Source organism: Bison bison, unplaced genomic scaffold, assembly GCF_000754665.1.
Source record: "Bison bison bison isolate TAMUID 2011002044 unplaced genomic scaffold, Bison_UMD1.0 scf7180017864471, whole genome shotgun sequence".
Lineage (NCBI taxonomy): Eukaryota > Metazoa > Chordata > Mammalia > Artiodactyla > Bovidae > Bison > Bison bison.
This window is the reverse complement of record NW_011495032.1, coordinates 41513573-41523671: the sequence shown is the minus strand read 5'-3', so window position 1 is coordinate 41523671 and position 10099 is coordinate 41513573. Positions and strand designations below refer to the sequence as shown.

Genomic DNA, 10099 nt, shown 5'->3' with positions numbered 1-10099 from the left:
AGCCCTCTGAAGCCAAAAGAGGAGATAGAGACAGAGCTGTCTATTTGCAACCTGGACTTTGGAAGGCCTCTTGTCCAAGCCCTCTGCTGACACCACTTTTGTGCTCTTAGATGGCTTGTTTGGACAGTGCCAGGTGGGAGTGGGGCAAGCCCGGCCCCTTTTGCAAGTCACATCCCCAGTTCTTCAACGCTTACAAGGTGTGCTCCGGCAGCTCATGTCCCAAGGTGAGGTCTAGATGCACTGGAGGAGAGAGGCTGTAACTTGGTTAGATGAAATGGGGAAGGGAGGGACCATCTGACTCCAGGTTTTCTCTCATGGGACATTCCTATCACACCCACTGTGGAGCCTCAACTTCCCAGACCTTACTGGAGACAGGAGTGGGAGTAGAACCCTAGAGATACGCTGTTCACACTTAGATTCTCTGGAAGAATCCAGAGAAGGCTTCTGGAAGAAGCCACTGGAAGAGGCCAGCATTCATCTCTTTGAGATCAGCCCACTCTCTGGAACTGACTGAGTATTCCAGAGGTAATCCTGGGGTCCTCAGCCAGGAGAACACCCCACTCATTCAATTCATTCATTCAAATAAATTCATTCATTTATTGGGTACTTCTATGTGGCAAACTAGTTTTAGGTGTTTAGGATTTATCAAGGGGTGAAATGAAGATCTCTGCCTACTAGGGTTTATATTCAGGAGATGAAGGGAGGTGCTACATTATATAAATTAGAAAATACTAGTATGTTAGAAGGGGATAAGTGCCATGGAAAAAAACAATTACAGCAGGATAAAGGGATCAGAAATGGTGAGGTAGGAAGCCATACTATTAAAATGAGTGGTCAAGATAGATCTTAGTGAGGCTATGAAATTTGAATAAATACATCAAGGAGGTGCGGATGTTTTCCAGAAGGTTATCTTAGGAAAGAGTATTTTGGTTGGCCAAGGATCTAGAACAAAAGCCCTAAGCATGAGTTTGAGAAACACCATGGAAAACACCTCTACAGAAGGCTGTAGAGGAGTGATGCAGAGGCAGAGCAGAAGATGCAGTCAGGTAGGTAATGATGTTCTAAGATTTTATAGGAGAATGTGTGGACTCTGACCATACTCTGAGTAAAAGAGGAAACCATCACAAGGTTCGAGCATAGGGGTACTTGATATCACTTCTACTTTAAAAGGATCACTCTTGCTGCTATGTTGAGAATAGGATGTAGGGAATCAATGGTACAAACAGAAATACTAAACATTAAAATATTAACTATTCAGAAGTATAAACTTGGGGAAGGGGCGGGGCTCAGTTTTGATTATACTGAGTTAAGATGTCCACTCAATTAGAATGGACAGTTGAGTATGTAAGATTGGGTTTTGAAAGAGAGAGAGAAGTCTGAAGTAGAGATATAAATTTGGAATTCTTTGGTGTATAGATGGTAATTAAACCCATGAGATGGATGAAATAGTCAAGGGATTGAGTCAATATGAAGAAAAACCCTAAAGAATTCTATTAAGAGGACCAGGAGAAGGAGGGGAATCAACAAGAGAGGCTGAGAAGGGAGACCCAATGGGGTAGAAGGAGAAACAAGAGTGTTTGGTGTCCTAGAAGCTAAGTGAGAGTGTATCAAGGTGGAAGGAGTGATCAACAGTGTCAAATGATGGTGGTAGCTTAAGTAAGATGAGATCTGAGAACTGACCCTAGATTTTTTTTTTTTTTTCCTTTCCCATGGGATTTACCAGGCAAGAATACTGGAGTGGGTTGCCATTTCCTTCTCCAGAGTAACCCTAGATTTAGATATACAGAAGCCACTGGTGATCTTGATGATAGTTTTAGTAGAGTAGTTGGGGGGGGGGAAAATCCTGAATAGAGTGGGTAAGAGGGAATGGAAGGAAAGGAAGTGGATACAGCCAGCAGAGATAACACTTTCAAAGAGTCTTGCTACCAAAAAAATGGGGTGACAGCTGGAGGGGAATGTGGGATTCAAACAGTATTTTTATTATAACATGGGAGAAATTGCATTGTGTTTGTATATGAATGGGAATAATTCAGTAGACAACAGGAGAAAACAATGATATAGGAAAAAGGGGAGAATTGTGGGGAAGATGTTCTTGAGTAGGTTAGCAGGGGATGAAATCTAGTGCCCAAGTGGAGGATTGGCCTTTTATAGAAACACAGATAGTTCATCTTATGTTAATAGGCAAAAAGGCAGGTATAGATCACATGATATGAGTTAAAAGCAGTATGAGTATTAATCCAGAAGCAAGCAAAAAGGAATGGGAGTAGGTGGGACTGGAGAGTAGGAGGTTATCCTTTTAGAATAGATGACTGACTTTTCCTGCAAGCAGAGTTCATTGAGGGAAATGGTCAAACAGATCTGCCTTCAGGATAAGATGATGATAATGAAGGCTTAAAACAGGTGTATAAGTGCTTTGGAGGTTTCCAAGCATTTTTAAGTCCCTGATTGCATTTAATCTTTACTACTGAACTGAACTGAACAGACCCATAAAGTATACGTTATTCCCACTTAAACCACCACCACCACAAATAAAGAAAACTAAGGTTCAGGATCAATAAAAATAAGGTGAATAATAATATTGATGAGAGTAATAATGATAACATTTATTGAATACTCATAATATGTCAGGTACTATTCTAACCATTTTATATTGTGTTTTAACTATCACAACAATTTTAGGAGGTATAAAGCCCCATTTTCCAGATAAGAGCACTAAGGCTCACAGAGGTTCAGCTAAGGACATACAGTTAGTAAGTGGCAGAGGATTTAAACCCAGTCTCACCGGAAGCAGTCTCACTTCCAGATTTGCACCTGGGGGTGGGGTGGGGGGAGGCGGAAAGGACAACTCAGATCACCCACCAGGTTTCTGGACCCCCTTCACTGCTCCTGGGCTCTTCCCAGTTCAGTACACTGCAGGGTAGAGGGTGCAGTTTTGATCTGTGCTGGCCCCTGTTACTGAGCCCTCAGACTGTCCCAAGCCTGAGGGACAATCTCCATCTCACTCTTTTCTCTCCCTGGAAGGACTGTCCTGGCATGATGACCTCACCCAGTATGTGATCTCCCAGGAGATGGAGCGTATCCCCAGGCTTCGCCCCCCTGAGCCTCATCCAAGGGACAGGTAGGCATCATTTGTCATCAGCTCTAGCATTGCAAGGCTGGTGCATCTGTGGTCCTCCTGATGGAGAGAGGAAAGTATGTACAGAGACCAGCAGGCTGGGGCATGGGTGAAAAAGGCTCTGGAGTGGTCAATTGATATTCCCACATGCCCAACATGAGCTGAGCTCATCCCTGGGGATCTAGCAAAACAAGGGCATTCAAAACTGGGGGATTTTTTTTTTTTTTGCTGGATAAAGTCTTTTCTTAAAATTTTTATCATAGCATAGTTGATTCACAATGTTAAAGACTACTTTGAAACATTTGGACATTTGGTATTTTAAAAGAAGCATCAAAGCAGTCATCATGGAACAGATTAGAATTTTGTCAGACTGAGGCTGTTTAATGTTCAGTTTTATTACTACATGGTAAGAGGTACCATCTTCCTATTATGGTTAGGGGCTCTGAAGGCATCATTCAGGCTCTGTAAAGCAAAGGAAAGTAAATGAGGGCTTGGGGCTCAGAGGATGATACCAGGTGAAGAAGGCAGAGTTGGGTAGGATGGGACACGGCACTGAATGTTTGGATGTGTGCTTGGGGACGTGCACACAGGGGCAACGGGGCAAGTTGCAGCCACAGTTCTTCTAGAGCAGTTCCCAGCTCCCTTCCTCTGCTCCCCACTCTCCCCTTTTCTGTCCTTAGCTTCATGCTTCATCAGCTCTGCTGCTGTGTTTCAGGGACCCAGGCACGCTTACCAGGGAGGTGATGACCTCTACCCAGGTGTAGACCTCTGGCCCTTCTCCATGCTACTTTCTCCTCTCCTGAGGCTACCTCACCTCTTGAGAGATCAGGTTTACTTTAGGCTAAGCCTGCCTGGCCCCCAGCATCTCTGCCTCATAGATTCTGTACACTGTTGCCCCACACAACCAACACACATGCACACACACACACACGCGCGCGCGCACACACCCACCCACACCCACACACACACACTTTGCTTTCCTCCTCAGATCTGGCTTGGTGCCCAGGAGACCTGGTCCCGCTGGGGAGCTGCTTTTACAGGGCATCCCCACTGGCTCCGCCCCAGCTCCGCAGCATCGGCTTCCTCGACCTTCAGTAGGTGGGGGCAGAGCTGGGGCGGGCTCCCCCCTGTCCCCTTTGCAGGCTGAGCTGCTGCCCCCTCTCTTGGAGCATCTGCTGCTGCCCCCACAGCCCCCGCATCCTGCCCTGAGTTATGAACCTGCCCTGCTGCAGCCCTACCTGTTCCATCAGGTGAGCTCTAGACACTGGCCCCCTCCCAACCCTAATCCCCATGCTGACATCTGCTCTTATCCCAATCTCTGGTTTCCCACAGTTTGGCTCCCGCGGTGGCTCCCGGGGCTCAGAGAGCTCCCCAGGAATGGTCAGTGTTGACCCCCTGCCCAAGGCTGAAGCCCCTGCCTTCCTCAGCCGAGCTGGCTCCAAGGGCATGTTTGGGGCTCACCCTGGCCACTCCTATGGGGACCCTCCAGGGCCTCCACCTGCTCAGCTTTTCCAGGAGTCAGAGCTGTTCTACCTGGCCCAGGAGTCACAAGTGCCCAGCAGGACCAGGGCACCAAGGCTGCCAGAGCCAGGGGGCAGCAGCCGGGCAGGGGACTCCTCAGAGGGCTATGAGGAGGAAGGACTAGAGGGTCGTGAGGAGAAACCTCCCACCCCAGCAGAGCAGCCAGGTAACCGTGGCCTCAGCATCCACTCCATGCCTATGGGGCTGCTTTCTGCGGGGGCAGAGACGGGGGGGGTCTGTCCTGACTATGCATGCACTTGTTAATTTGTCCTTAAAGTCATCTGTACACTCAACTAATGCCTACTGACTGCCTGCTCTCTGCCAGGCAAAAGTAGGCATTGAGGATACAGTAGTGGGTGGAGCTGACATGCCTTCTCCAGCTAGGGAATCAAGGAGTCCCTACTGGGCCTGAAGTTTGGTCTTGACACCTGAAGGGCTTTCCCCCAAAGTGTGGACAAAGATGGGAAGGGGAGGGCATCCGTGTCCTGGTGTTTGAAAAGTTCCTAAATGTGGGGGTCCCCACCGACCTGCAAACTCATCCCGTAAGTTCATCCTGGCACCAGTCCTGAGCTCCGTGTCTGGCTCCCAGCAGATGTGACTCTGCAGAGAGTGGCCGCTGTGCTGGCGGGCTATGGTGTGGAGCTGCATCAGCTGACCCCAGAGCAGCTCTCTACCCTCTCGACCCTGCTGCAGCTGCTGCCCAAGGGTGCCAGACAAAATCCAGGTGAGTGTCAGGGCAGAGAGACTGCCAACCCCACAGAGGCCTCTTGCCCCACTTCTCAAGGCCACAAGAAACAGTCTAGAGGGGAAGGGCCAAGCTCAGGGGAGGGAGTTGGTTTGAGACACGGAGTCATTGACAGCCACGGTCAGGAAGCAAGGGGTGAGGTGGTGAGCTGAGGAGTTAGAGCCGGAAAGGACTGGGAGATGGAAGTAATGGGGAAAGAAGCCAATGAGGGTGTGAGCTGGGGATCTGGAGGCACCGGGAAGGCTAGGCAGAAGATGCTGATGACCTAAGGTCATTGCCAAGAAGCCACTAATTGACAGGTAAGAGAGGACAGTGCAAAGAATAGCTTTGAGGGATGTGGCCAAAAATAGGGAGGAGTTGATCAAGCAATGGTTGCTCAGAAGGTAAAGAGTCTGCCTGCAATGTGGGAGACCCGGGTTCCATCCCTGGGTTGGGAAGATCCCCTGGAGAAGGAAATGGCAATCCCACTCCAGTGTTCTTGCCTGGAAAATCCCACGGGTGGAGGAGCCTGGTGGGCTATGGTCTGTGGGGTCACAAAGAATCAGTTACGACTGAAGTGACTGAGCGTGCATGCATAAAGCAGAAGGGACTTCCCCAGGTGGTGCTAGTGGTAAAGAACCTGCCTACCAATGCAGGAGACATAAGAGATGTGGCTTTGATCTCTGGGTTGGGAAGATATAGAGGAGGGCACAGCATCCCGCTCCAGAATCCCGTGGAGCCTGGCGGGATATAGTTCATGGGGTCACAAAGAGGCGAATACAACTGAAATAACTGAGCCCATGATGCAGAAGCCCAGAAGCATGGGGCTTCCCAGGTGGTACAGTGGTAAGGAATCCACCTGCCAATGCAGGAGAAACAAAAGAAGTGGGTTCAATCCCTGAGTCAGGAAGATACCCTGGAGAAGAGCATGGAAATCCAGTCCAGTATTCTTGCTTGGCGAATCCCGTGGACAGAGGAGCCTGGTAGGCTACAGTCTCTGCAGTCACAAAGAGTCAGACATGACTGAGGGACTAACACACTCAGAGGCATGAGGCCATGCTTAGGATGAACTCAACAACAGCCTTGGTTACTGACTGCGGGGAGAGCCCATAGCAGATGCCACAGACTCAGAGCTACCAGCCCTTTCTCCTACCTGCGTTGTGTGGACCTTGGCCTTGGCCCTTTGCCCAGAGTTTTGTTTTTCCTGTCTCTACAGGAGGAGCTGTAAACGTTGGAGCTGACATCAAGAAAGTGAGTTTGCAACACCTCCCTGACCCGTAAGGCAGCAAACGCCCTTAGCTGAAATCTAAATCTCAGGCTCAGGACCCAGAATCTGTATTCTCTGACCCTTCAACAGAGGCCCGGAGGCTGCAAGTCATTGTTTAAAGTCTCACCTCAGGCTGAAGGCAGAGCTGGGACCAGAAGCGAGAATTCTTGATTCACTGCTTTTTTTTCACTGCAGTCGTGTCAGACCTTGCTCTTGAAATGAGATCCTTAGGCGAAGGGAGGGAAGGGAGCAGGCAGGCTCCTGACTGCCCTACAGCTTGAGGCTCTGTCCGTTTCACACGTTGGATTTCTAAGATTGTGTGGCTAAACAAAAGTCGAAAAAGCACTGGCTGCCTGTTCATCTTCTCCCCTAACTCCAGCTTTCCTCACTCTGGAATTTCTCCCCACTCCAGCCCCATTCTGTCGATTATTACTTATCATGAATAATCATTCATTCAGCCCTTTATTCATTCATTCATTCATCCACTTGGCTCACTTTCCTGGATGCCCTCTCAGTACCCAATGCTGACCTGGGTCTGGGGATAGAAAGAGAAACAAGTCATAAGCACCCCTATGGGAACTCAGGGTCCAGATTGTAGACCCCCTTTCCTTAACCCCTTCACTGTTAGAGACCTTACCTCTATCCTCTCTTCTAAACAGACAATGGAGGAGCAGGTTCAGGGCGAAGACCCAGCAGAGCCTCCAGCCCCAATGCCCTCCCTGCCTGGATCCCCCACTGGCAGTTCTACCTCCAATAAAGCCCAGAAGGAGCTGAGCACCGGATCCTCTGAGCCCCCGAAAGCTGCTGGCCCCCCCGCCACTCCAGTCCTGGTAGAGAAGAAAAGCCCGCTGGGCCAGAGCCAGCCCACCGTGGCGGGGCAGCCCTCCACTCGGCCATCAGCAGAGGAATACGGCTACATTGTCACCGACCAGAAGTAAGGGCTCCCGCGCGGGGCAGCCTCTTGTTCCCTTGGGGGTTGGGCTGGCCTGCCTTGGGAGGCAGAGAGCAGAAATGCAGATGTGAAGTAGATGGGGGTGGGGGGGACTGCTCTGCACCTCTGGATGTCTTGACACCCTTGGAGGGTGTTTCAAGAAAGTGGCCAAGAGGGTCCCCACTTTCCTTCCTCTACCGGCTCTGCAACTCCAGGCCCTTGAGTCTGGCTGCAGGAGTGAGGCTGCTGGAGATCCTGGCTGAGCACGTGCACATGTCCTCGGGCAGCTTCATCAACATCAGGTGGGGCTCAATCTGGCTGGGGCAGCAGGTAGCTTGAAGGGGGTGGGGCCTAGGGGGCTCAAGGGAGGAGGGGAAGACAAACTCCAGGTAAGGGGCCGAGGTCAGGTCACAGATGTTTCCAGCTTCATTGAAGGTACAGCCACACTTTGCCCTGCTGCTGGCCTGTCCAGTATCTTCCCTCCTGAAACATCCTCGTATGGCATGGGTTTCAGCCCCATCCTCTAATAGGGAGAGGACCAGAGCGGATCTCTCATTTTGAATCTGGGATCTGTGATGGGTGAGGCAGTAATATACCTCCTATTCGGCAGTGTCGTGGGACCAGCCCTTACCTTCCGCATCCGGCACAATGAACAGAACCTGTCTTTGGCTGATGTGACCCAGCAAGCGGGTAATTACTTCTTCACCCTAGCCCTAGTTGTATAGACCCAGACCGGTGGCTGATGCTCTCCTTGAAACATTCCCAGACCCAGGAATATTCCCAGACCCGGGCCATATGGGCCCAGCCTGCCACGGGGCATTGCATGGCATGGGGTGGAGACCATATTGGGGCTGGAGAGGATCTGACCTCCGTCCTCCCTGCAGGGTTGGTGAAGTCTGAACTGGAAGCACAGACAGGGCTCCAGATCTTGCAGACAGGAGTGGGACAGGTATGAGATAACTGAAGAATCAGTCAAAGTCCCCGCTGGCTGATGCTGCCCACCAGAAATGAAGGCAGTCTTGGCAGAACAGGAGCTGAAATACACCACCTTTGCTGAAGCAGCCCTCCTCCATGCAGTTTTCTTTCCAACCAGCAGATGGCCCCAGTGGCTCCAGCTCCCTGTAGGATCAGCCTTCTATAGGCAGCCAGCTCACCTGGAAGAACTACCTGAGATGGCCCAGCCGTCCATAGATATGCTAGAGCAAAGTCTCAGATTCCAAGGGAAAACATTACACAGAAAGGACTTTGAACTCAAAATATGCTTCTATTATGCATCCAACACTGATGCCTCATGTTCTACTATTTGACTTCCTGGGTCTCTATACTTCTCTACATCCATTTTTTAATACAAAAACTCCTAGGGAGAGTCACCCACTAAGTCTCTGGCAGTACAATGTGGTTGAGTTGGTCCCATGGGGATTGAGAAAGAGGGATCTTGGGTCTACGTGAGTCCCTCTGCCTGTACCACCATGTCCCTGCCTCTCAGCTTTTCCCCAGGAGATATCCTAGCAGGGAGTGGGGTGTGGGACAGGAGTGAGGAGCAGCTCCTAAGTCTCCCCGCATCACCACTGCCCACCTTGATTCTAACCTTGTTCCCACAGAGGGAGGAGGCAGCCGCCATCCTTCCCCGACCGGCCCACAGCACTTCTCCCATGCGGTCCGTGCTTCTTACTCTGGTGGCCCTGGCGGGTGTGGCTGGGCTGCTCGTGGCCCTGGCAGTGGCTCTGTGTGTGCGGCAGCATGCACGACAGCGGGACAAGGAGCGCCTGGCCGCCCTGGGACCCGAGGGGGCCCATGGTGACACGACCTTTGAGTACCAGGTGTGCAGCCCCAGAAGCTTGTTGATGAAAGGGAATGGAAGGGGCTCAGGAGTCTGGGTCTCATGTAAGATGAGGGCAGGGAGTTGGATATCCAGGCAGGGGCTGGAGAAGCCCCAGCAAGGGGATGTCGTGGGGGCATTTTGAATGGATGGGAATTGAGAACAGGTGGTTCCTGAAGTTCTCCCCAATACCACCATTCAGGGGGTTCTGGATTCTGCTCTGTAATATCTGAAGTTGTCATGGGCCACACCCAAGCAGAACAGCCCTGGAAAGGATGAGGCAGAAGACCCAGGGCAGAAGACCCCACCCCAGAGGAGACAGGTTTCATTCAAAAGCAATCCAGGACCATCCTAAGGACTCTGTTGAAAAGGCTTCAGGAGAACATGGATCCTGCCCTGTCCTTCTTCTGCAGGATCTATGCCGCCAGCATATGGCTACAAAGTCCCTGTTCAACAGGGCGGAGGGTCCACCCGAGCCCTCTCGGGTGAGCAGCGTGTCCTCACAGTTCAGCGATGCTGCCCAGGCCAGCCCCAGCTCCCACAGCAGCACCCCGTCCTGGTGTGAGGAGCCCGCCCAAGCCAACATGGACATCTCCACGGGACACATGATTCTGGTCAGGATGGGGCATGGGCCCAGAGGCAGGGAGGGGACCGGGTGGTGGGAGGGGCAGGGCTGGCAGTGGGGGCCGGCGCCAGGCTGTGGTGTCCTTGCAGGCCTACAT

The 10099-nt window shown here is 51.2% G+C and overlaps 1 protein-coding gene across 1 annotated transcript in view; it reads left to right on the top strand.

Annotated features, from left to right (window-relative positions):
- PTPRN (protein tyrosine phosphatase, receptor type, N) overlaps nt 1-10099 on the top strand; it is a 20914-nt gene that overhangs the window by 3255 nt on the left and 7560 nt on the right. The window contains exons 4-15 of the mRNA XM_010861298.1: nt 111-224; nt 3022-3118; nt 4104-4365; nt 4448-4802; nt 5229-5360; nt 6577-6611; nt 7287-7561; nt 7774-7860; nt 8169-8248; nt 8443-8507; nt 9160-9378; nt 9791-9999. Coding sequence (XP_010859600.1) covers nt 111-224; nt 3022-3118; nt 4104-4365; nt 4448-4802; nt 5229-5360; nt 6577-6611; nt 7287-7561; nt 7774-7860; nt 8169-8248; nt 8443-8507; nt 9160-9378; nt 9791-9999 — 1930 coding nt within the window. The remainder of the gene's footprint in view (nt 1-110; nt 225-3021; nt 3119-4103; nt 4366-4447; nt 4803-5228; nt 5361-6576; nt 6612-7286; nt 7562-7773; nt 7861-8168; nt 8249-8442; nt 8508-9159; nt 9379-9790; nt 10000-10099) is intronic.